This window comes from Anarrhichthys ocellatus, unplaced genomic scaffold, assembly GCF_004355925.1.
Source record: "Anarrhichthys ocellatus isolate YVR2014 unplaced genomic scaffold, GSC_Weel_1.0 scaffold5, whole genome shotgun sequence".
NCBI classification, from domain to species: Eukaryota; Metazoa; Chordata; class Actinopteri; order Perciformes; family Anarhichadidae; genus Anarrhichthys; species Anarrhichthys ocellatus.
In genome coordinates, this window is record NW_022280035.1 from 10,822,243 (window position 1) to 10,848,581 (window position 26,339).

General features: G+C 43.3%; 2 protein-coding genes across 3 annotated transcripts in view; one reads left to right on the top strand and one right to left on the bottom strand.

Annotated features, from left to right (window-relative positions):
• LOC116382133 (low-density lipoprotein receptor-related protein 1-like) overlaps nt 1-26,339 on the top strand; it is an 81,253-nt gene that overhangs the window by 33,658 nt on the left and 21,256 nt on the right. For both annotated transcript variants that reach the window (XM_031844897.1, XM_031844898.1), the window contains exons 7-41: nt 5,296-5,458; nt 5,869-6,091; nt 6,988-7,177; nt 7,286-7,429; nt 7,596-7,832; nt 8,024-8,204; nt 8,610-8,832; nt 9,016-9,205; nt 9,306-9,428; nt 9,707-9,847; nt 10,396-10,521; nt 10,928-11,044; nt 11,155-11,235; nt 11,328-11,495; nt 12,579-12,761; nt 13,054-13,251; nt 13,407-13,652; nt 13,924-14,121; nt 15,174-15,378; nt 15,549-15,713; nt 15,957-16,201; nt 17,173-17,304; nt 18,345-18,572; nt 18,718-18,892; nt 19,112-19,206; nt 19,328-19,477; nt 19,644-19,784; nt 19,967-20,095; nt 20,187-20,318; nt 20,440-20,574; nt 20,659-20,788; nt 20,906-21,032; nt 21,620-21,771; nt 21,930-22,054; nt 22,311-22,682. In XM_031844897.1, the coding sequence (XP_031700757.1) occupies nt 5,296-5,458; nt 5,869-6,091; nt 6,988-7,177; nt 7,286-7,429; nt 7,596-7,832; nt 8,024-8,204; nt 8,610-8,832; nt 9,016-9,205; nt 9,306-9,428; nt 9,707-9,847; nt 10,396-10,521; nt 10,928-11,044; nt 11,155-11,235; nt 11,328-11,495; nt 12,579-12,761; nt 13,054-13,251; nt 13,407-13,652; nt 13,924-14,121; nt 15,174-15,378; nt 15,549-15,713; nt 15,957-16,201; nt 17,173-17,304; nt 18,345-18,572; nt 18,718-18,892; nt 19,112-19,206; nt 19,328-19,477; nt 19,644-19,784; nt 19,967-20,095; nt 20,187-20,318; nt 20,440-20,574; nt 20,659-20,788; nt 20,906-21,032; nt 21,620-21,771; nt 21,930-22,054; nt 22,311-22,682 (5,970 nt within the window). The remainder of the gene's footprint in view (nt 1-5,295; nt 5,459-5,868; nt 6,092-6,987; nt 7,178-7,285; nt 7,430-7,595; nt 7,833-8,023; nt 8,205-8,609; nt 8,833-9,015; nt 9,206-9,305; nt 9,429-9,706; nt 9,848-10,395; nt 10,522-10,927; nt 11,045-11,154; nt 11,236-11,327; nt 11,496-12,578; nt 12,762-13,053; nt 13,252-13,406; nt 13,653-13,923; nt 14,122-15,173; nt 15,379-15,548; nt 15,714-15,956; nt 16,202-17,172; nt 17,305-18,344; nt 18,573-18,717; nt 18,893-19,111; nt 19,207-19,327; nt 19,478-19,643; nt 19,785-19,966; nt 20,096-20,186; nt 20,319-20,439; nt 20,575-20,658; nt 20,789-20,905; nt 21,033-21,619; nt 21,772-21,929; nt 22,055-22,310; nt 22,683-26,339) is intronic.
• Nucleotides 23,335-25,022, bottom strand: LOC116382136 (galanin receptor type 1). The gene has a single exon (XM_031844908.1). The coding sequence runs from the start codon at nt 24,789-24,791 to the stop codon at nt 23,754-23,756; it is 1,038 nt and encodes a 345-aa protein (XP_031700768.1). The 5' UTR covers nt 24,792-25,022; the 3' UTR covers nt 23,335-23,753.

The window sequence follows — 26,339 nt, forward strand, 5'->3', positions numbered from 1 at the left end:
ACACACACACACACACACACACACACACACACACACACACACACACATATTCATCGACCCAAATACCTTTGACTTATGCACCCATTACTTGGTGACATATTACCTTTTATGATAATAAATAATTAATAATTGTCTGTTGCTGTGCACATACTCTATCTGTCTATGTGCTGTCCCACTTCTGTACACCTGTAGAATATGCAAAGCTTCTATTTGAAAGCATTTAAATTAAACTTGGATGCGCAGTTGCTTATTGTATTCCATTTAATTGTTGATCTTTTATTGTCTTCCTTTGATGCTGCACTAACTTATGTTCATTAAAACTAGCATTTCAATTTCATCATAATCTGGGAGTCAGAAAGACTCTTTCGAAAAAGACAATCATGAGAATGGGTTTCTATTAATAAATTTAGGAAATGGCTCTGCAGTGCTCGCGCAATGAGAAAGCCGAAGTGAACTGTGTCTTAACTACTGGGCGAAACGAGTGAGAAACGTGTGTTAACCAAATTTCTTGACCCATAATCTAGTTAATTTTTGATTTGTAAGTGTTTATTTTTTTAAAGTAAATTTGATGTGTGTGAGAGAGAGATACGGCAAGACCTGCAGCCTTGTAACTTAGTTTAAAAAAATAAAACTTAAAAACTTAAACTTCATAAAACATTTTTTCTTCCACAAAAACTGTCTGTTTGAGGGTGGGAAATATTAGAAGATGTATCAAGCATGACCTTTTATTATTAAAGAGTACAATAATACTGTATTTTCTGTAAGCAACCAACCTTCTTTCTGTTAACGCCAGCCCCACGTTTGCCCATAGCATTTCCCTATTTTTGTTTTGTTTTATTTCATAAAAATGTATTAAGATGTTAGTGGAGGCAGTCTTAATTTGAGATTAGGTGGCCCACCATAACTATTACACACTGTGGAAAATCCTGACAGTGTGTCCAGTCATGTCTGTTGGTCGATTTTGACTGTCCTCAGTCACTCGGGGAGCGAAAAAGACAAACAGGCAAGAGGCTCTCTTTGCACTTTGGCTGACTCCCCATTTTATGTTGCATCAGTCTGGGCTTTCAGCTGAGATAAGGGAGCAAAAACCCCTCTGTTCATTTTATGGATCTCAGCTGAGTCAAAAAGTCATTTGTAGCATGTGCTGTATTGCCCTTGTGGTCTTTTGCTTTCAATGTTAGCTGAGCTTAACATGTGTGTCCCTCTTGGTTGAACCATTTGCCTTTCAAAACTAATTCTGATCATATAAATGATGTCAATGGGAACTATTTGTTAGCTTTATAATGAGCAGGGCTCAGGTGCACTCTTAAACGTATGGTGGACAGACCAGGGGATTGGCCTTGACTGGATATGGATGAAGGCAGAGGGGGTTTCGGGGGGAGGTTACAGGGTTCACAAACAGGGTGATTTATAGCCTCTGGGAGCCTGAGAGAGCAGGGCAGATAAGTAGACGAGGGTTCCAGATGTGGCCTGCTCTGTCTACATATGCGAGTGTCTGACTGGGGAGATAAAAGGGGAGCAGAGCCTACCGGTCCCATCCTCTCCACCCTCCGAGCGGAACTCCACAGCAGGGACCAGCCTTTCTCCCCATGTCCCTTTGCCTATCGACCTCCTTCCTCCTTCTTTCTAGCCTTTGTTCTTAATTTTTTTTTTTTTTTTCCGAGGTAGAAAACAGGAGCAGAGAATACAAAAAAACCTTGCAAAAAGGAAATGCAATCCAAAATCACAGAGATTCTGATTTGCACAGCACTAATATTATCACATGACCTCTGTTTGTTAAAGCATGGTTGGTAATTTGCAGTAACTAAGATTCGTACAGGATTAAGATCACAAAGAACCTCTGCCATTATTACAAGTTTCTAAAGGTCCCCTATATTAATGTGCATCTTGTTTACACAAAGGCTTCCAATATACTGCATTATTCTCTCAGCTGTTATCTACATCCAAAGAGCACATGTCTATTCTAACTAAAGAACTTAATCTTTACACACCAATTCTTGTCCTCATTTTTTTGTCATGTTTTTTTGTGACTTTTTTGACTCAACCCCAGTCATCAGGTCTTCCTTTCAAGCCAATAACTACATTAACTTCTCTTTTTCACCTGTAGCAGATGGGGATTTGCCAATACCATAATTGTTAAGAATTCTAGCATCTTAACTGGAGGTAATATGTCGGATGTTTTGGGGAATCATAATCGCTGAACTCTGAAACTGTGCTCTTGAGAGGTCAAAAGGGGTTTTTGCACAGATGAATGGGATACTCTTGGAACAGGAAGTATTATGGAAGCAGCACGATGATGATTCACTCTGCTATGCCCATGTACATATAGGAATACTTGCACTGACATGCAAATAGAAAAAATAACAGTCTTGTACAAAGTTTTTTTTTGTGCTATTTCTGAATGACTAGTTTGAAGAACTAAATAGGCTTTGGCCCTATAAGTCAATACCTTTTGCTTTTTGGACAGAAAGCATGTTTGTTGTTGCCTGTAAGACCCCCTCAGTTTGTGAAACGTTTCCTCAGAGTAGTGTGTGCTCGTAGGTGTTAAGGGCAGGAAGTGAAATGGGGTTGTGAGGGCAGGGTGATTGGATGAGAAGAAAAGGGTGGGTTCATTCAGTTTCCCATCAAACTTTCCACTTACCGAAATCTGAATGAGTAAGAACGTCAACAGACTGGCTGGCTCTCTAGCTTAGGGGGTCCACTAGTTGTAGGCTGTTACGCAACACAGTATTCACTGTGTTGCACAACTGGCTCCTCTCCTCTGTATATGAGTGTAATCAATGCCTTGTGCAGCCAGGCTTCCAGCTGGATTTCTTTAAAGAAGTGTGGTTTTAGATTTGATACCTATGGGAGTATCACTATCCTTCTCAACTCCATGATAAACTTTTCCCCGTTGCCTGAATCTTGGTTCTGATATTTATGAAACATCTTGGACCGGTTTTTACTCCCTCCCTCTGTTCTTTTGACCATGATTCTTAATTTTTTTTTACTAGTTTCCTCTCCAGAATCTGTGCAGACTTTCAATACATGTTTTCCAGTGTGGAGGTGCACCAGAACTTTTAATGTTTTGATAAAGATTTATTTCACATCACTATCTTTCTGTCTTTCCCGACCACTGCCATGACCCCATCCTTCTAATTTCCCATTTTTTCCTCAGCTCTGCTTATATTATAGCAACAGGCATACTGTAAGTCCCATGTGGGGCAGGCCTTTTGAAGCTCTGTGTATGTTTGGTAGGTATGGTGGGGGGTTCTACATTAGGCCCAGATGTGTGTATACTCTGTTGTGGAGCTTGCATTGGCTCTGTCTTTGAGTAACATGCTTGTCATTGTTGGGGGGGGGCTCCAGTGCAGATGTTTTCTTTTTGAATTGTCAAAGCTCTGGGACGGGCTGACTGAGGGCTCACAGTCAATGGTGTAAGACCCCATTTGTGTACCTCAACATCAAAGTTGGTGCTTAAAAATAACTTGAGACACGTGTGGTCACTTTGATACTACATGTGTGAGTAGTGAGCCTGTGTGATGTGTATGTGTGTATACAGTGTTCTGCTTTGAAAGAAAGTGGTGGCAGCTGTTAAAACATAAGGCTGAATGTATCTTCAAGCCCCCCCCCCCCCCCCACCACACAGCTGGGTCTCCCTGTGGTCTGGGATTTCTGCACCCAGTCACATACAGGACAGAGGATCTCAGAGAGGGAGAAATGTTTCCAGTGCTTACTCAACACTTCAACACCAACCCTCCCTAATGCTGGGGGTAGCTGTCTGAAGTAAAGGTCCCCATCTGCAAAGCTTCCTCTTTCTAGGTTGGCTTGCCATGGAGTTACAAAATGTCAAGTTCCTTTGTCCTGTGTTGCAACAGTATTTTGGGTCACTTTGACTTGTCTTCAAGTTCATCTCTAAATTGACAGAGCTTCATGTGTCTTGTTTCTGTGCTGCCATGGCAAAACCTTTTTTCTTGTGTGTGTGTGTGTGTGTGTGTGTGTGTGTGTGTGTGTGTGTGTGTGATGAACTTCACAACATGCAAATGAATATCCTTAGAAGAAATGTGTTCATCATGCAGAATTCATGCCAAGGAGTATTAACGCTATTCTCACCTTACCAAGACACGTGTTTTTCTCCTCTAATTGGTCACACATATACTGTATGTATGTTACTTGTAATCTTACACCTTTATTTCCACAAAAATTAGCACACACATATATGCATGCAAGTGTTTTAAATGTGGGAAAACCTTCCAAAACAGCAGATAGACTCCTTTCCCATTGCCAGTAGGGTGTATGTCTTTCTGTTTGTTTCTGGTGCGTCATGTTCAACACGCCGTCAAACAGGGTTAGTAATCAGTAGAAAGCAGCAGGCAGGCCAGTGAAAATATTACCATGGTTACTTCTCTTTCATAGCTGTTACTTATTCAGTCTCTCTTCAAACTCGGTGCCAACTAATTTGGGACGATGTTCAGGCGCTGCTTGGACAGAGATGGACAGAATTTGTTGCTGAGATGACAAAGAAAGTGCCAGAAGGGGGCATAAATCAACACGCCCACCCGAGAGTCGTTTTTCCATCACCGATAAATACTTCTGATTACTGCAGTGTCATTTGTCCCGGGAATGAATGTCGATTGTTACCTTTCCCACTAAAAACAAAAGCCAGATGTTAGTGGCTGTAGGGGTTCTTTCATTCCAGTCGGAATGGGGCTTTAGTTGTTCTTTTTCTGTGTTTGACCATTCTGCAAGGCTTTATCCTAACTCCTCCAGTGTGTGTTGTGATGTTGGTTAGTTTATGTGGCTCCTATGCAGGCACACTGGGCTAGTAAAACTGCTTTGACTGACTTTCTCTTCATAGTCAAAGTCTTCTTTAGTATTTATAATAAGTGAGCCATGCATACTTATACAGTATATCCTCAGATTCACCCCAAAAGTGAAGTCCTGAGGTCCTTACAGATGTCCTGTGTTATTGCTCTTGTCCACTGAAAGGAGTTCGGCTTAGAAAGTGCAGGCGACCTCTCGCTCTTATCTGTCACTTTTTGTGTTTCTTTCCTTCCCCCCATGCCCTGCTTGTCTTAATCAAAGACAAGTGAAGTGCTGGTAATGGACAACCTCTTGGACCCAGCAGTGCAGGAAGATGACGGAGGCTCATTAATTCAGCACTGTTATTTAGTTTTTTTGAGAGGGTCATGGCATCATAAAGTGAGAGGTTTTGCAATGAGGCTGGTATATGACCAAGAATTACATGACTGTACTCCCACGAGGCTCTGCTTTTGTAATAGTTATGACTCCTCTTCTCTTCGCTGCATCCCTCAGATGTGGAACAGATGGCTATCGACTGGCTGACCGGAAACTTCTACTTTGTGGATGACGTGGACGACCGGGTGTTTGTCTGCAACAAGAATGGCCAGACATGCGTGACCCTTCTGGACCAAGAGCTGTACAACCCTAAAGGCATCGCCTTGGACCCGGCTATGGGGTCTGTACTTCCCTCCACTCTTCTTGACTGAACAACACCCTCAGTACCGTTTTAGCAACACTTGAGAGGAAAATGATGTCTTATGATCAGACGACATGCTGACCAGGCAGGCGGTCAAAAATCAAAGCACTTCCTCCAGATGGAAACACTTGTGTGTTTGCTGTTTCGTTTTCCCTGATACTGCCAAAGTTCCCTTTTCTTAAGTATCACATCTCTATTTTTATTCCCCTGGAAATTATTTTTATCCCATTATAGTGACTAATACAGAGAGCTCAGTTGGGGTTAATGGTGTATTGTTAAGCCAAATTGACAAATGAAGTCAAAGAGCAGTCATCCAAAGTTATAACTTCCTCTTGTTAATGCAATTCCCTTTTCTGTCACCTTGCCATGTTCCTCTTCTTCTGCTACAGCAAAGTGTTCTTCACAGACTATGGGTCTACGCCGAGGGTGGAGCGCTGTGACATGGATGGCCAGAACCGCACTAAGCTGGTGGACAGCAAAATCGTCTTCCCCCATGGTATCACACTGGACCTGGTCAACCGGTTGGTGTACTGGGCTGACGCCTACCTGGACTACATCGAAGTGGTCGACTACGAGGGCAAAAACCGACACACCATTATCCAGGGCCTGCTGGTGAGGTTTGAAGGATGGTTGGATGGACATGCACACAAAAAATACCAACTACACCCAAACGTACATAGAAATGCACTCAAGAAAATAGATTTCAGATTGTTCCGCCTTCTTCTTAAAGGTTGAATGAAGCAGCAATAGCCCAGAGTCCCTACTTACTTTTCAGACTTCCCTTCAATAAAACAAAACATCTGTTTTCCAAATCTGTAACATCATTGATTTTAATATCATCATCTTTTAGAGGCAGTACTGGTTCCCAGTTGTCTCCTGTTTGTCAAGGCAAAGACAGCCCTCCTCTCCTGGGAATAAGACCTTTTTTTTATCGCCTTGATTGATATTACTTAAAGTGTGTGATTTTCCTGGCTAGTGCCTCTCTAAACAGATTAGTCTGGCCCTAGCGAAGCTTGGCTCAAATTGTAAGTAGAGTAATGATCTTAATGAAATCAGGGCTGCAGTGTATGGGGAAGGTAATATGATCCCGACAACATACATCTTTCTGACAGTAGAGGAGAGCTGCACAGAATAAACCCTTATAAAAGTAAAACCTATCTCTGTTTAACAGCCAATGGAAAGTGGAGCCATTGTGCTACCCTGTGCCAAGTTCAAACTAACTCTCTCTTTCTATCTTTCTGTCTGTCTGTTACTGAGTCTATCTGTCAGAGATTTCTTCACATTCTTAGAACCTGTCAACATTTGTTTTATACTGATGAATAATTTGTTAGGGATCTTTAACTATGCATAAATTACAGCGTTCAAGATAGAAAGGTGTACACAAATATTCTCACAAAAGCCATTAGTCATGCACCATCAGCTGTTTTACTGTGAACATCAGCATTTTCAGTTGCAAGCTCAAAACAACTTTTTTGATTTTGCTGCTTTATTGTCTCACTGCATTTCAGATTGAGCACCTGTACGGGCTGACTGTATTTGAGAACTACCTGTATGCCACCAACTCAGACGAAGGCAACCTCAACCCCAAGACCAGTGTGATCCGAGTGAACCGCTTCAACAGCTCCGACTTCCAGGTGGTGACGCGAGTAGACAGGGGAGCTGCACTGCACGTGTACCACCAAAGGCGCCAACCTCAAGGTACTCATTCAAGAAGGCACTTTGTCTTGACTGCTAACTGATCCATGTCCATTGATAGCAGTTACCATTGCATGACTGTTGGTTTTGTGCCCTTCTCTCCTGGCTTAGTGCGCAGCCATGCATGTGCCGTGGATCAGTTTGGGAAGGCTGGAAGTTGCTCTGACATATGTCTGCTGAGCAACAGCCACAAAACCCGTACATGCCGTTGTCGCTCTGGATTCAGCCTCGGCAGCGACGGAAAGTCCTGCAAGAGTGAGTATCAAGACTGAGGGGAAAAATGTATTTTGACAAAAATGAACCCTGTCCCATTAGTTTCACCAGTTATGAATGATGATGGCAATGAAGTAATGGTGGTTACAAAATCGCTGGTATTACTGTTATTCATTGAGAATATTCATTTTTTTTTCTTCCCCTGCAGAACCAGACCACGAGCTGTTCTTGGTGTACGGTAAGGGTCGTCCTGGAATCATCAGGGGCATGGACATGAACGCTAAGGTGCCTGATGAATACATGATTCCCATTGAGAACCTAATGAACCCACGAGCTCTGGATTTCCACGCCGCCAGTGAATTCATCTACTTTGCTGATGCCACCAACTACATTATTGGCCGACAGAAAATAGATGGCACAGAGAGAGACACCATACTGAAGGAAGGTAAGAATAAAATGATTTGCTTTGCTGGGATTCTGGGATATAGTTTTGCTCTATCAAAATCCAGGAACTTAAGGAGGAAAAGAATTCCGTCAAGTTATTCCATATGATTTTCACTTTATTCTCTTCATATTCATCCTGAATTGGCCAGCCACTAATGTCTTTTTCACACCGACTTCTTTTGCTTATCTCAGGAATTCACACGGTAGAGGGGATAGCCGTAGACTGGATGGGAGGCAATCTCTACTGGACAGATGATGGGCCTAAGAAGACTATTAGCGTCGCCAGGCTGGAGAAGGCTTCTCAGACCCGCAAGACTCTCATTGAGGGCAAGATGAGCCACCCTCGTGCAATTGTGGTGGACCCACAGAATGGGTGAGACACTGGAGGAGAGGGGATTGTTATTTTAATGGTTATTTATTGCTCATAAATGCTATGTTCAAGTTATTTATCCAGTTGTAATGTTTGAGTGAAGCAGCATTCAACTTGTGTGTTAGTGTGAGAACTTCTAGTGTATTGGGAGAGGGTAGTCTTAAGGCCTGCACTGCAATGTTTGTTAAAGCATTCGTCACATTGGTGGGTGGGTGTGTGTGTGTGGGAGCAGAAGATTTTTCAAGGCATTTTTGGATACTTCCTGTTTTGTTGTTTCTTCGTGGAATGATCTTTCAAAGGATCTCTCAAAGCTAAAAAGTGTAAAACATTTTGACGGCTGCAGCTGTCACGGAAATGTCTTATCTCGCACGGCTTTTGAACGTGATGATACCTCTTCTCGGCTCCCAGATGGATGTACTGGACTGACTGGGAGGAGGACCCCACAGAGAGCAACAGAGGGAAGATCAAGAAAGCTTGGATGGATGGTTCCCATCACCAAGTGTTCCTGACCAGCAAGACAGTGCTGTGGCCTAATGGCTTGAGTCTGGACATTCCCCAGGGCATCCTGTACTGGGTGGATGCTTACTACGACCGCATTGAGTTGGTTTACCTCAACAACACTGAGCGAAAGGTTAGTAATGCTCAGAGAATATATTTAGACTAGATATTTGTGTATTTACTAACAATAAAAGAGATATTACTCCAAAGTATTAAAATGACAACAACATTTTGGTCAGAAAATCAAAGTAATCAGTTTGTTGGAACGCGGGTAATATTTGAAGATCCAACCCCTATCTCGTTCCTGATTTAACAGGTGGTGTATGAGGGGCAGGAGCTTAACCACGCCTTCGGCTTATGTCATTACAAACAATTTCTTTTTTGGAATGAGTACCGGGGCGGCAGCATTTACAAACTGGACCAGGTCACTAAGACAGTCACCCTACTTCGCAACGAGAGGCCACCCATCTTTGAGATCAGAGTGTATGATGCACACCAGCAGCAAGGTATATGTCCACTACTCATTCATTCTGACTTCACAACTTGCTTATAAATAGATACAATTATAAAATTCTTACTTTCTGCTTGGTTTGTCTTTTCTCGTAGGCTCCAATGCGTGTCGAGTTAACAACGGTGGCTGTAGCAGTCTGTGCCTTGCTATTCCTGACGGCAGGTCCTGTGGCTGTGCTAACGATCAAATCCTAGATGTCGATAATGTCACCTGCAAAGGTACTTAGCAGCCCAAACAGTAGAAAGGTTTCACCAAATATCAATGTGGAAAATTCATTATTCAGCAGGAGTTGAGACTATGAAAGAATTTATTGTGTACTTTCCATTTGCAAGCTATACTATACACGATCTTTGCCAAATCTAGCGAGAAGTTTAAAAAAAAAAACCTCCACCAATATTTTTGCAGCTGATGAAAGTTGACCTTTGTTTTGTTTAGTGCTTAGCCCTTGTCTCAATGGCCCATCTGTCTCTCCTCCTACCCCTGATCTCATCTCCAGCCAACCCCTCCTACGTGCCCCCGCCGCAGTGCCAGCCAGGGGAGTTTGCCTGCAAGAACAACCGCTGCATCCAAGAGCGCTGGAAGTGTGACGGGGACAACGATTGTCTGGACAACAGTGATGAGGCCCCCGAGCTCTGCCGTAAGTGTGCCACGTCATTGTCATGGTTACACAGCAACACACAGATAAACAAAAAATCAGTTTAAGAGTCTTGGCTAACATAAAACGACAGAGCGTGAACTACAGTTTCCAAGATTGTCTTTTTCCATGCAGCGTAATGTGACTGAAATTTCACTGACCAGCTTTCTCCTCATCAGGCGACAGTGAGAACTAGAGACTCATATCCTTCTCTTTTTTATACTTCATCTAAAGTGACTTATTTAAAGGTTGAGGGGATTATTTATCAGGTTATATTGTACGTCAATATCAGAATAATGTTGGTAAAGGGCTGGGGAGCACTTCATCCACATTGACGACACAAGTGCCTACAGATATTTTCAGCTAGAAGTGCTCTGAGAGGCCGCACAAGGAAGTCGGAGAGCTCAGAAACAAAGTTCCTGTGTGCAGTGCTTTTTCTCTAGGCATAAACTCCTCCTTGGTAATAATTGACAAAGAGAAGCTGGTGTTCATAACAAAACCCGATATGGACACTCAACCATAATGTATACTTTTTTGTTTTCTTCCACCAGACCAGCACACCTGCCCAGCTGACCGATTCAAATGCCAGAACAATCGCTGTATCCCTCTGCGATGGCTGTGTGATGGCGACAATGACTGCGGCAATGATGAAGATGAATCCAACACCACCTGCTCTGGTATACACAAACCTGAAGGTCTTTGTAGTTTAGAGAGCATTACAGTTTTTCATCAACTTTTCGTTTGTAAGATACGAGATTTGATTTGACAAAAATATATTTGATCTGAAACCAGGGTTATTGCTGTTACATGATGAGACAGTTATCGATAGTTAGTTAAAATGGTGTAAGTGAGAGGAGAGAACATTGGGCAGACAGACAAGTTGCAACTAAAGCAGACATATTGGGATCTGTTAGTTTTGACTTGTTTTGTTGTCACAACTATTTTAAGTACTTTTTGTAGCAATTCAATATTGGAAATTAGGTTATTTAACATTGATAAGTCATTGTGAGCTTAACTGTTGAGTCAGGGATATTGCATACTTCTTATATCCATTACCTGTTTTACACCTTATTCCCCTGCCAGCTCGTACATGCCCACCCAACCAGTACCCTTGTGCCAGTGGGCGCTGCATCCCCATCTCCTGGACATGTGACCTGGATGACGACTGTGGAGACCGCTCTGATGAACCAGACTCCTGTGGTGAGTCTTAAATTGCACTGTTATATTGCTGCTTTTAGCACGTGTTTTCCTCCGAGACGACAGATCTTATGTTTTGTTTATTTACATATTCTCTCTTGACCCCTCTTCAGCCTATCCAACCTGCTTCCCTCTGACTCAGTTCACTTGCGCCAATGGCCGCTGCATCAACATCAACTGGCGCTGTGACAACGGTAATCTTCTTCTTAGACTTTCTTCACCTTCCGGGAAGCTGCAAAAACAACCCAATAACCCAAATTGAAATATTGTGTGTGCTCATGTACAGACAATGACTGTGGAGATAACAGTGATGAAGCAGGCTGCAGCCATTCCTGCTCCAGTGTCCAGTTTAAATGTAACAGTGGCCGCTGCATCCCAGAATACTGGACCTGTGACGGCGACAATGACTGTGGAGACTACAGTGACGAGACTCATGCCAACTGTACCAACCAGGGTAAGGAGCAATTACTCTGAACCAAACTTTTGAGGCATTGTTTATACTGTTGCCAGCTGTATCTAGCGCTCATCACATCATGTATTGTATTTCACTGTGTTTACATGTTGCCGTCTACAGTTGTAAAGAGGCGGTCGCAATGAAAACAGGATTGTCCTCCTCCCTTCTTCATTTCCTCTGCTCTGCATGCCCCTGCCTGCCCTTTGCCTTTATCGCTTACAGCAAATCCGCTCTGATGCTCTGTTCAGGATGTGATTATGTTTTGGGGTTAGATAACAATTAAACTATTTTATGGTCTTATACAAATGGCACAGATGTTTTGACTCTGCTGCAGTGATATGGATTTACATGTTTAGAGTTTAAAATAGCTGGGGGCCATGCTTGGCTGATTTTGAACATTGAGTTTTGCTGGTTAACCGATCTTGTAACAATCACTGAGGCAGCGTCATAGTGCAGCATCGTACTTATTCTTCAGGCTGCCTAGAAACACACGCTGCTGTTCACTGTGTAAGTCCCAGCATGCATTAACGGGGCCCAGCGTGACCTGTTGGTCTAATGAGCAATCTGTGCTCCGTGTGTGTTTCTGGCTGTGTGTGTGTGTGTGTGTGTGTGTGTGTGTGTTAATGGGATCTCTTGGCCTTCCATCTGGAAGTCATTAAATGAAATGCAATGCTATCGCTTTCCCCTCCTGTATATTGTAGTTCTGTGCTGAAAGGTCCCCAGCTGACCTTTGCCATGTGGGGATGTCATTGTGCCACCTCCCCACTGGTGTCTTTTAATCAGTCAGTGAGCTGTGTGTGTCATTGTTGTGTGACTTGGCTCAGTTTCAGGTTGTTAACCCAGCGTCCCAGCATACCTAAACATTAATTAATGACTAGAATTTCCTTTTCTTTGTTCTCTACATTTTTGCCGAATGTGTGTGTGGTCTATGCGATTGTTGTGTGCTGTTGGAGATTCCAGTAGTTATTTTTCAGTTGCTGATGTCTGCTGGTGTTTTATTGCTTCTTTGACATTGGCTAAACTGCTCACTCCATCTTTGTGGTTGGCTTACTATCACACTTTGTCTTGCTGTTTTCTCTCCAGCTACCCGTCCTCCAGGCGGCTGCCATGTGGATGAGTTCCAGTGTCGGATGGACGGCCTGTGCATTCCCATGCGCTGGCGCTGTGATGGGGACACAGACTGTATGGACCTGAGTGATGAGAACAACTGCGAGGGTGTGACTCACATGTGTGACCCGGCAGTCAAGTTTAGCTGCAGGGACTCTGGTGAGGATGCTTTCAGCTGGCTTAAGTACCAGATGTTACGGTCGATGAACCTTTTAACAATGTTGTTGTGTTAGGACAGATATGTTTTTTTTCTCTCTGACAAATAGATGAAGAAGTAATTGCTTGATCAACCCAGAAACTAGCTGTGGAAAATTAATTTGCGCATCCCTCATGTGGCTAATTTGTGGCTAATTAAATTTCTGGCAAACAAATGTTTAAAACTATTTGCTATGAATATATTAAAGTCTTAAAACAACACAAGCTGATAATCTTTACTTTGTGGTCTTGACAGCTCGTTGCATCAGCAAAGCTTGGGTTTGTGATGGCGACAGTGACTGTGAGGACAACTCTGATGAGGACAACTGCGAGGCGTTGGTGTGCAAGTTGTCTCACCACATGTGTGCTACCAACGACTCCATCTGTCTGCCTGCTGAGAAGCTGTGTGATGGCACTGACGATTGTCCGGATGGCTCTGACGAGAAGCTCTGTGGTAAAACTTTTGACATGAACCACAATATGAAAATGTCTTCACAACCTGGTTCATTTGTCCTGTACATTCCATATTGATGTTAAAAACACCAGAACATACACCTCCTCTGTCTCGGATATATTCCAACTCATTCTAAATCTGTTTCTTGCCTGCAGATCTGTGCTCATTGGACAATGGTGGCTGCAGCCACAACTGCAGCATCATTCCTGGGGAGGGCTTCATGTGCTCATGTCCCCTGGGCATGGAGCTGGGAGCCGACAACAAGACCTGCCAGATCCAGAGCTTCTGCGCCAAACATCTCAAGTGTAGCCAGAAGTGTGAGCAGGAGAAATCTAGTGTCAAGTGCTCCTGCTACGAGGGCTGGGAGCTTGAGTCTGACATGGAGAGCTGCAAAAGCACTGGTAAGGTAAAATAGGGCATTTTTGGCACTAACAGTTTATTTACTCCGACAAACTGAAGAATTTCTTTTTTGGCTTCAAATTGAGAGCAAAAGTATTTTTCTTGTGATGAAGAGGTTCCACAATACTGAGTCTGCTATATGTATGTACTGTAATTACGTTTTTTTTAAAGAGACAGATGGCGTGAAAGACATTGCAAAGACAGCTGTGGCAGGTTAAGATTTACTGTGTTGAGACACTAACACTTTTCCGGGTACAACATCTTTGCCTTCAGATCCGTTCAAGCCTTTCATCATCTTTTCCAACCGCCATGAGATCAGAAGGATTGAGCTTCACAAGGGGGAGTTTAGTGTGCTGGTTCCAGGCCTGAGGAACACCATTGCCTTGGACTTCCACCTCAACCAGAGCACCCTGTACTGGACTGATGTCGTAGAGGACAAGATCTACCGTGGGAAATTGTCTGACAATGGTGGTGAGGCTGCTAGTTTGATACAGCTTTCGGTAGTTTTTAATGATTAGCCACTCAGAACAGTCAAATTAGCATAATATGTTTTTTCATTTTTGTAAATTAAATAAAAGTAGGAAAGCGGATCGTTCCTTCTGAGAAAAATTCTATTTGTTCCTTTGACTGAGCATTTCTCTTCAATTAACTTCCGCTGAGCACTCTGTAATTTCTCAGAGCCAAATGTTTTTAAAAAGAGTCTGTGGTCAGCAGCAGCGGTCTGTGACCCTGAATAAATAGCCAGGTCATGGTCCTGCTCCAAAACCCCAGGTCTTCTTGCCAATCAAGGTTGTGTTCCCAGCACAGCACTTAGGGGGCACACGGAAGGCTTTGTCTCTTCCCATTTATCTCAGTACTCGATGTGCGTGACTGCAGCCAGAACACTGATGTAGCGTAGGAGGAACAATACACTGCAGTTCCAGTTCCCAGCCCTCCAACTTCACCATTTAAACAGGACTCCCAAGTAGAGACATTGTGATCAACATAGATCAGCTCCTGCTCCTTGTTATTGAAGCCATTTCACAATCTCTAAAGTTGTTGGCATACACTGTGTAGTTCACACAGCTTAACCAAGACACCCCTACCCACACAGAAAGGCAGCTGTAACTCTAGCATTCCTTTTAAGCAAACTGTGAAGACCTATCATTCTCCCTCTAATTACTACTGGAAGATGATCACATATTTTTGGTTTGCACTTTAAACAGCATGTTCCTGTTGTTTCTGGGAAAGATTAAAAAGAGTGGGAGATCTTGTGTTGGATGTTTGTTTTCTTAGAGGTGGGGTTGGGAAGATAGTGCTGGTCGGAGCCACACTGACAGACACGGCAGCAGTGCGTGCTGTTCACTGAGTTTTTCTTTTCATTTGCAATGAATCATATGTGCTGACTGGAAATTTGCTCCCCTTGTTGAAAGTAAATTAGCTGAATTACAACCGCTATTTTGCATGATATCATGCAAATGCATGATACATAGCTGAACACCACACTTGTTTTAAGTCCCCTTTTCTCTGTGTTTCCCATTCAGCCCTGACCAGTTTTGAAGTGGTGATCCAGTATGGACTGGCCACCCCAGAGGGCCTGGCCGTGGACTGGATAGCAGGAAACATCTACTGGGTTGAAAGCAATCTGGACCAGATCGAGGTCGCCAAACTGGATGGGACCATGAGAACTACCCTGCTGGCTGGGGAGGTGGAGCACCCAAGGGCCATCGCCCTAGACCCTCGTGATGGGTAAGAAGCACAGATCTAGAGACTCTGAAGCTGTTACTAGAATTTCCACTGGAATCACCTTTGTAGCTTAGGCTATATTCCTGCTGTATTGTCTATTAAACGTGTTCCCATGTGATACTGTGCACATCTGTGAAAATTCCTCCTAACATTGATTTATTTTCTGTTTGCAGTATTCTATTTTGGACAGACTGGGATGCCAGTTTGCCCAGGATTGAGGCAGCATCTATGAGTGGTGAAGGCAGACGCACCATCCACAGGGAAACAGGCAGTGGTGGCTGGCCCAACGGTCTCACTGTGGACTACATGGAAAGACGCATTGTCTGGATTGATGCAAGGTAGCATTGGCCACTAGTCTCTGAATATACGGAGTGCTCTCATTGCACTGCATCCACTCACTTGCTCAGTATTTTTCTTTTGGCTGCCGTTATACATTTTTTTGATAAACATGCAGATGTCCTTTGCTTATGTAAAATGACATACAAAGTACAGACTCATCTCGTAACATGAGCATCATGCAGTCACTTAAGCTGATGTACATATTATGTAAAGTATACATCTCTGCCCTAATCTTCCTCCAGGTCAGATGCTATCTACTCGGCTCTGTACGACGGTTCTGGGCTGATTGAAGTGTTGCGGGGTCATGAGTATTTGTCCCACCCCTTTGCTGTCACCATGTATGGAGGCGAGGTCTACTGGACTGACTGGAGGACTAACACTCTGGCCAAAGCCAACAAATGGACAGGACACAATGTCACCGTAGTCCAGCGCACCAACACACAGCCCTTTGACTTGCAGGTCTATCACCCATCCAGACAACCTCAGGGTAGGTTGCACACCAGATACATATGAATAAACACACTCGGAGAGAGAGAGCGAGAGAGAGAGAGACTCCACATCTCAGATTCAACCCAAAGGAGAACGGTGACGTGCTCACAGTTCATTGCTGACCGTGTTGATTCACGACTCCTATTCTCCAAAGACGGCTGACCTTTCAGAGCTGTGAGATATGTGGTGTCCTCACACAGGCAGCAATTTGGACACCTCCTGCAGCCTTGTTGATCAAATAATTCACCTCACTGTTTGACATTTCCCACCGGATGGGTAGGAAATATAACCCTCCTCATGCGACTAAAATGTCACGTGTTGATCTTGGAGGTTCACATGATTGACAAGATAACAAAAAGATCTGCAGTTATTCTGTCAAATTGAGCTGTCACCTTGATCTCTAGTTGCTAAGGGTGTGTGGGCAGCAGAAAGGCACTGGGTCCTGTGATTGAAGGCAGGAAAAGAGAGATCTCACAGAATCGTTGATTGACAGCTGCAACTGATGCCCATGACAGTGACGACGCAACAAGCTGGGTTGACATGTCTGGCAAATGTGGGCTGTGTTGAATAGTCAAAATTAAGTCCTACCTTGTCCTATCCACTTTTCTTTGACCCGATGGAAAAATGAATGCGGTTTAAAGAATTCAACCAGCTCTTATTATGGCTGCCACTTAGGAACCTTCCTACGCAAAAAAGACTATTCGACCGCAACCAAAGTCTTTTTCTACACTCTCTCTTTCCTTGGGTATCCATTGATGCACAATCTTGACTTTAATATTCTGAAAATAGCTTCTCACATTAAACTGTTGGCCTAGTCTGATACTAGAATGTATGGCCTAATTTCATGAATTTTGGGAGATGCTTTTTGAAAAAATCTACACATCGTGTGAGCCTTAAAGGCAATGCATCCCCCCAGTCTTTTTGTGTCTTTGTCTCTTTCACCACATTACCACTGATTCTTTCTTTCAGCTCCTAACCCGTGTGCCACTAGTGATGGTAAAGACCCTTGCTCCCACCTCTGTCTCATCAACTTCAACCAGACCTTCTCCTGTGCCTGCCCTCACCTCATGAAGCTTCAGCCTGACAAACGCACCTGCAAAGGTAAAGACACATACTGTTACTCACTAACACCTACAGACCTTTTCTCTTACCTTAAAGTAAACACTCAGACGGAGTGCGTTTATGCAACGCTGCCATATACAATCCGTGTCATGAAGGAGCAAGAAACAGGCTAATTTTTTTTGCCTGGAATGTTTTCTCACAACTGTCATGAGTGTTACAGTGCGCTCAGCTCCTGAACGCGACATCAACGTCATTAACTGTCATCCCTTATGACAGAAGACCTAATTACTTATCTTCTTTTTGTGCCACGCGGCCGTCTTCACTCTCATTTCATATAAAAGACTGTCACAAGTCATGTGCCTGAGGTCTTCATTTATTGCTGTGTGATTTCATGAGTGGGTTCAGGATGGTTTTGAGGGGTGGCGGTGGGAGTCTGTGTGCATGCGTGTCTGTCTAAAGGTAGTGAATTCTACAGAACAATCCTCATCTCAGCAGTGTAAATTTAAGGATAATTGGATTAGAGGGCGTCTGATGCATTAACACAAGAATCTTCATGGAGCTGAGCAGAATCTCAGCCAAACTGAAGTTTTTCACTGAACTTCACATTCAACACTTAATCTCAGTTTAAGCTGCAGGAATTTTTGACTGAGAAGGAGTATTTTGTTATCTCCACCTTCCATTTCTCACGAGGTAATCAAGCCCTGACAAGGGCAACATGTTACTGACTGGTCAGTTTGACCCTGGGATCCAGCTTGCTCCACCTTTTTGATTGTGTGGCAAGTCCAGTGAGAAAAAGCCTAAACTTAACTTAAACTTTCAATCACCAATGTACGTATAAGTACATATAGATGGGACAGACTTGAGCACAATAACATATATTCTATTCTATACCGAGAAGTCTCTGTCACTGATATTGGACTTTTATATACTTTATACATTGGCTTATTTGAGAAACAAATCTCTCCTTCCCATCGTGTGTGTGTGTGTGTGTGTGTGTGTGTTATAATTCATGAAAATGCACCAGAAATGATTAAAATCGTTCTTGTTCTGAGTACTTGTTTTTTATTTTTTCCTCCCAGAATCCCGTAAGTTCCTTCTATATGCTCGTCAGATCGAGATCCGGGGTGTAGACATTGACAACCCCTACTACAATTACATCATCTCCTTCACCGTGCCGGACATAGACAACGTGACAGTGGTGGACTATGACGCTGTGGAGCATCGCATCTACTGGTCAGATGTTCGAACGCAGACAATCAAGAGAGCTTTCATTAATGGCACTGGGGTGGAGACTGTTGTGTCTGCTGGTGAGAACAATTTCAGGAATATTTTTCATTCCAATTTTATCTTAATTCTTTGTTGTGATTTCAATTGAGAGTTAAATCCTTCTGTATCTGTCGGAAAATTTGATGAAACCCGAACGTTTTCCATTGTAATTCCAACATTTCCCAGACCTTCCTAATGCTCACGGCCTGGCAGTAGACTGGGTGTCCAGAAACCTCTTCTGGACCAGCTATGATGCCAATAAGAAGCAAATCAATGTAGCCAGACTGGATGGATCTTTCAAGAATGCTGTCATCCAGGGCTTGGACAAGCCCCACTGTCTGGTGGTGCATCCTCTACTGGGGTGAGTTCTGTTTCCGGTTAGTTAGGACTGCATTCAGATCAAGATGTGAATCCATTTTTTGTAATTTACTTTACTACCCTGACTGCCACTTCTTAGCCTACTAGTTTTTCCTCATTTGATGTCTCCTATTGCAATGCTTCTTGGGTAGAGCATGGCTCTTCTCCAGAAAATAGATCTCAGCTGCTCTTCATGTCTCATAGCATTAATATCTGTCCTCAGGAAGCTGTACTGGACTGATGGTGACAACATAAGCATGGCTAACATGGATGGTAGCAACAGCGCCATACTTTTCACCGATCAAAAAGGACCTGTGGGTGAGCACATATACCACCTACTGAAAAAAAAAAAAACTGTCAGCAAAATAATATTAGATCTCTATTAATAAGCCTATTAGGGATGTATATGTATAATAGCATCATTATCTTTTCCACTCAGGCCTCTCCATAGACTATGAACAAGAGCAGCTGTACTGGATCAGCTCAGGAAACAGCACCATTAGCCGCTGTCATCTGGATGGGACGAAACTGGAAATCCTGGAAGGTGTTAAAGGCAAACTTACCAAGGCTACTGCACTGGCTATTATGGGTACGTTGAAAAAGATGATACTTTAAATTTATCCTCTCTGTTTTCTAATCTGTCTGATCTGAAAGTTGATAGTTACATATTAGCCTACTGCTCACATGCTTAGAAATCACTGGCCCATGTTAAAGGAATAACATACAAATATATTAATCAATTACAAACACTGTAGGAGACAAGATGTGGTGGGCAGACCAGGGAACTGACCAGATTGGAACATGTGACAAGAAGGACGGAGGAAACTGGAAGGTTTTGCGAAACAACACCTCCCCTATGATGCACATGAGGATTTACGATGAGGATGTGCAGAAAGGTAAGAAATATTAATCCTACATATTGGAGTTGGAAAGCCAATTTAGATTAAATTATCTTGAGACTCATGTTTTGAAGTGGATGTAAAATTCACCATATCACTGCTCTATTCAGCATAAAACTAGAAAAGAAAAATACTTTTCTTTCTTTTTGTGCCTCACTGATCCTCTCTTCCTCCTTTAGCGGGTATCAACTTGTGTAGCAACAACAATGGAGACTGCTCCCAGCTGTGTCTGCCTACCTCACCAACAACCAGGGCCTGCATGTGCACTGCTGGATACAGCCTCCAGACAGGACAGCAGTCCTGTGAAGGTAAGACATGACTTCACAGCTACAGTCCTGCATAACTGTAGGAAATTCAGTGAGCCATAAAAACATAATATGTTGTACTGTCTCTGAGCAGGCATGGGCTCTTTCCTGCTTTACTCCGTTCATGAGGGAATTAGAGGAATTCCACTCGACCCGGCAGACAAATCTGACGCCTTGGTGCCAGTGTCTGGCACCTCTCTGGCAGTCGGCATAGACTTCCACGCTGGTGAGTGACACTGCTGGAAATCAGTAACTGGAGGACTTTGCTTGAGTGACATTTTAAAGCTGTCATTTTCTCAGTGAAGTGAGTATTTATAGGATGACACAAAAGGCCTCTTCGTTTTCAGAGAATGACACCATCTACTGGGTGGACATGGGCCTGAGCACCATCAGTAGGGCAAAGAGAGATCAGACATGGAGGGAAGATGTGGTCACCAACGGCATTGGCAGGGTGGAGGGCATCACAGTCGACTGGATCGCAGGTCTAGTCATAATAGATTCAAAATCCTATTTTAATGATATTGTCCAGGACTACATAGCTGAGTTATATCTCTGTTATTTTATAGGAAATATTTACTGGACTGACCAGGGCTTTGACGTGATCGAGGTGGCCAGGCTGAATGGTTCCTTCCGCTATGTAGTCATTTCCCAGGGCCTGGACAAACCCAGAGCCATCACTGTTCACCCAGTTAAAGGGTAAGTGTCCCTGGCAACAGTTTCATTCGGCCTTCTGTAAAGCTGTTGCCTTCACTCGCATGGAGTGATAGTGATAATATATATCTAAATCCCCCTAAAATGAACTTTTGTTTGCAGGTATCTGTTCTGGACTGAGTGGGGTCAGTACCCTCGTATTGAGCGCTCTAGATTGGATGGTTCCAAGAGGTTGGTCCTTGTCAATGTGAGCATCAGTTGGCCCAATGGAATCTCCGTCGACTACGAGGTATGGACCACGGCTGACATCATAGCTTTCAAGACATCCCTAAACTCGGTTGTCATTATTAACCCTCTGAGCCCCAAGCAGTTTCAGGATGTTTTTTTTTTTTTTGCTCCTGCCACATTTTACTATATGTGGCAAAACTTTTCACTGCAAAATATAAGTCCTGCAGCTCTATGAAAACAACACAAACATGGCTAGAAGTAGAGAGAACACAAAAATATCTTTTGTGCAGTACAACACAGTTTTGATGCCATAAACCATAAAGATGACAAACACAAGTTGAATTTTTAATAATTTATTTTACAAAAAGATGGAAAAAATTGGGGGCTCCACATGAACTTTTTACATTTTTTTACAACCTCCCTTGTCCTCTCCTTTCTGCTTCAGCGTCATATTTTAAAGCATTATGTCCCGTAGCGAACAAGCTAAAGAGGCATTAGAATCATTTCTATGACGTTTATTGTGTTTATGAATTAACAGTGTACCAGCATGCCAGTTTCCTTAATACCTTTTTTTGTTTGATTTTCATTTTGAAAATGTGAGCTTCCCTAAATAATCAACACTATTTTGTTTCTGCTTGTTCTTTGCAGGGGGGTATGCTGTATTGGTGCGATGCCAGGACAGACAAGATTGAGCGGATCAACCTGGAGACTGGAGAGAACAGGGAGCTAGTGCTGGCTAACAACAACATGGACATGTTTGCTGTGTCTGTTTTTGAGGAATTCATCTATTGGAGTGACAGGTCAGTTCAGAGGTTAATTAATTAGTTAAACCAACCATTAAAAAAGTCTCGTTCCATTGCTCTACTATCTGTTCATGCATGACTGCTTTTGAATTATGTGGAAGATTTAATATTGCATCATACTGTTAATTGAATAAGTTTTGTTGCCTCTTGTTTAGGACTCATGCCAATGGCTCCATTAAGAGAGGCAGCAAAGACAACGCTACAGATGCTGTGCAGCTGAGGACTGGCATTGGTGTACAGCTGAAAGACATCAAGGTTTTCAACAGGGCCAGGCAGCAAGGTAGGAACGCACACAAAACTCTAAGCACCATTAACTGAACCACAGTTTTGCTGAGAAGTCTGGCAAATATGTCCTCAAGAATAATGTGCATTCTTGAGTTAGTCCTTACATTTGTGCAAAAACATGCCCTCACAAACACAATGATAAAAACCTTAATCACCCAACTCAATGAAGCCCCCTAGGAATCCATGAAATTGTGTTTAACAAGGCTCATTATTTGATTTAACACCTCCATAAACATGTCACTACTCCTCAGGCACCAACGTCTGCAAAGACAACGGTGGCTGTGAACAGCTGTGTCTATTCCGTGGCAACGGGCAGCGCACCTGCGCCTGCGCTCACGGCATGCTGGCAGAGGACAACCGCGGCTGCCGCGACTATGACGGATACCTGCTGTACTCGGAGCGTACCATTCTGAAGAGCATCCACCTGTCTGATGAGACGAACCTCAACGCGCCAATAAAGCCATTTGAGGACCCCGACCACATGAAGAATGTCATTGCCCTCAGCTATGACTATCATGGCGGTGGAGGGAAAGGAGCCAACCGCATCTTCTTCAGCGATATCCACTTTGGCAACATCCAGCAGATCAACGATGATGGCACAGACCGCAAGATTGTGGTGGACAGTGAGTATCTAAGTCATCAATAACATGTCATTCTTTTTAACAAAAAACAAAACAAAAAAACTCTGCATCACTCATCATTTCACCCAAACTTTTCCCTCCACTCCATCTGTCTGCATATATTTCTGCTGCGTTGGTACCATTGCTTTCCTGTCCATTGATAATTGAATGTTGTCCCTCATCCCCTCAACACTACAAATAGCCATCATCACTCATTTTGACAACACAAGCACCCAGGAGGTTCCACTGCATGTACACACAGCTGCAGCTTCTCAACTAGAGGAGACTGACATCACTTAGGGCTGCCACTTAAAGAAGACACACTTTCACACACAAATGCACACTCCCTTTGCTTTTTGCCTGTTTCTACACTGAAGTGTCTTTTAAATCCCACTCTCTTTTAAATGACTCAAGAGAAGGTTGTTGGAACTCCATCCAGAAGCGGTACATTTAAAAGCCCTGGACCCAAAGCTGTTAGCAAGCACTATTCAAAACATGAATTCTGACAAGGAAAGTAAGGAAAATATAAAGCACATGGGGTTAGTGTGTTTATTGATGTTGTTTTGAACAGTTTGAGAAAAAGAGTTAGTTTTTGCATATTTTTAACCACCAAGTACAGAATCTATTCAAATTTTAGGAGAATTTAACACAGCTGAGGTCATGATTCTACATCTTCTCTGGAACTAATACACTTGTATTAGTTCCAGAGAAGATGTAGAATCATAATATGATGTTATGCTCATATTGTCACTGTTTTACTACATTCTGCTGTTCAAATTAACATACTCATTTTTCAAATTCTCGAGGTAAGAAATCCAAGCAAATTTTAAGTAGGTACTAGCAAAGAGGAAAATATGATTTTTAGTTCATACATGAATAGTTTTTACCTGATTTAATACATAACAATTGAATGAAGTGCATTGCATTTAACATCACTTTGAGCACTGCATGTGTAATCTTTACATACAGTGGTAAAATTCCATACAGTGAAAAATAAGTAAGTAAATACTGTATATGTAGATATAGTAAAGCATCAAGTGAGTAATGACGTAGCAGTGTTATCTGGCCAAAGAGTCAGTTTTGGCCCCTTTCTGAAGTTGTGTCCAGCTCAAAGGGCTGTACCATGTCCCTGCCCATCACATCAGGGCAACCAATCGGACAGCTTTTGCACCATGCCCAGAGTTTCCTCCCTAGCTCTAGTAAGTCTTGTCTAAACTTCCGTGACATAAACCCATATAGTACAGGGTTTACCACTGCTACTGAGGATGCCAACAGTCTGGCCAGGATTGCAATGGTTTTGTATCCAGATGAGCCCGTTACGGTTCCTCCAATTAAGGAGAACATGAGGGCATAGGAGGGCAGCCAGAGGAGAGTGAACACCAGGACCAGGAGAGCTGAAGTGTGAGTGACCTGGGTCTGATAGCGCTCCAGCTGGGGAGCGTTTCCCAGCAGCCATGCATGTCGAAGAAAACAGTAGATCTTGGCATACATCAGTACAATGATACCCAGTGGTAGAGCGAAGCCGAACAGGAAGAGGGCAATGCTGTAGACCAGCTGGCTGAAGTCAGACAGGAAGGCAAAGCAGTACACTGCGCTGGAGGCGGTAACTGTGCGGAAGGCAAACTGCGGCGCAGCCAAGGCCGAGGCAGGGACCCAGAGTAGAGCTACTGTCAGCTTAATGCGTCGGTGCAATCTTGAACGGTACACCCATGTGGGGTGCACCACTGTAAGGTAACGTGTCACAGCCAAAGCTGCCAGGGTGAAGACTGACGCAGCTGAGCAGGCCACACCCAGGAAGCTGATGGCCTTGCACAGAAAGCTGCCGAAAGGCCAGAAGCCCAGGGTGATGGCAGAGGTGTGGAAAGGCAGGCAGAGCAGCAGCAGCAGGTCTGCAGCACTCAGACCCAGCAGCAGGGTGTCTGTACCATGCGGGGGTTGATTTTTTTTCCTCCTCCTGCCAGTAAGAATGATGATGACCAGGGTTTGACCCACCAAGCCAGTCACCAGAATTAGTCCATCCAGGATGGGAACAAAGGCCTTGATCAAAGCCTCATCTGCCCTATTGATTGGCCCGAGGCTGCTGCTGTTTACTTGCTGCTCCAAACTCTCCATGCACTCACAAAAAAAGTCTTTTGAGTAATTAATCTAAAGGCCTGTTAATGCTAAGCATCAGAGCAGCATGTTCCCGTGGTGTCTGGGTGATGCATCTGTTGGCTCCAGTCCATGTCTTAAATTGTATTAATCACAGGTATGACCACACTCCTTTCAGTCAGCTAGTCCTCTCATAATGACAGGGATTAGCTAAGCAGTGAAAATTGCACTGGTCAGTTGACTTCATCTCCATTGAAGTTTACAATCCTTGCACTTGCAGGAAGAGAATAGAAAAAGTATATTCCAGTTTATTTTTAGTCTGTGCGTGGGATTGTAAATGGGATCCATATGCAGTTGGAATTCATTTTCGAGTGCCCAGAGAAAGTCGCATCATAATGTCCTCCTGCTCTGTCCCAATTGTGTCCCCTACACTGTTTTTCAACTTATTAGAAGGAATTATAACTACCCATTGTAAAACAGTTTGACTCAGAAAAAATAAATATACATGACCTTAAAAATCAGTCCTTGCACACTGGCTTTTCCTTGGCTGCATCAGCATGTCCTTCATAATCCATGGAAGAAGGAAAGGAAAATCGGAGCGATGTCAGTGCAGCAATTACTCTATGCCTGTATTGATTTCTTGAAACCAGGCAACTGCTGGACAAATTCATCCCAGTGGTTGCTCACTGATATTCCACTTTAAAAGCAGTCAATGCTACTTGATGCTAAGTGGTCACTGCGGCAGGAGGCATCTTGTCCATTTAGAAGCTCTTGAGAGACTTGCAACCTTGTAGACGTCACCAGCAGAAGACTTGCTGTACGATTCACCTGACTTCAGTCGTTGAAGGAATAAACAAGTAATGAACCATCTGAAAATGAATAGTAACAAAAGATAAGTAATTCTCTGGTGTCACTTTGATTACTGCACCTCTCCTGTGATAGTCAAAGAGACTCTGTTCTGAGCGACAGTGGTCTTTCCAACAGGTTTTCACCACTGTTTGCACAGTAACCAGGGGCTGAGCTGATCTAGGAAAGGGGAGGGGAGACTGTGTTGTTTCTCATTACATAATACTGGCTTGGACCTACTTTATTTATGCCTGTTTAGTACGGGATCTTTCCTCAACCAAAGCAATTAGGTGCCCAGGTATAGCTTTTTCTTCTTTCTGTTTTGCTCAGCCTGATTGTTGAGGATAAAAAACACAAGTGTGACTTTGTTTGCATGACTTTGTATTCGACCCATAGCTGGTCGTTTAGTTGCATTTCAGTTTGGTTAACAAGGCACTCAGCCTTAAAATTGTCCTGCATTAAGGTTGATTATGGCACTTTGTCATTCATTTGAAAGATCTATTAAGGGACTTTCAACGAACAGCAAACAGTTGAGTGTTCAGGTTTTTATTGTGGGCAGTAAGTGGTCATAAATGCGGTTGCTAGTGTGACCAAGAACAGATGGATGTACATCTTGGATCTCGTAAGGCTGCAGTACAGTGTCCTTTTCCATGAAGTGGTGTGTCATGTAAGCACAGTTAAAACAATATTACTACTACTGTATGTACTATGAGTGGAAGGTAG

Bases quoted from the DNA above. Each gene is read 5' to 3' on its own strand.
- LOC116382136 (XM_031844908.1), bottom strand. From the start codon at position 24,791: ATGGAGAGTTTGGAGCAGCAAGTAAACAGCAGCAGCCTCGGGCCAATC.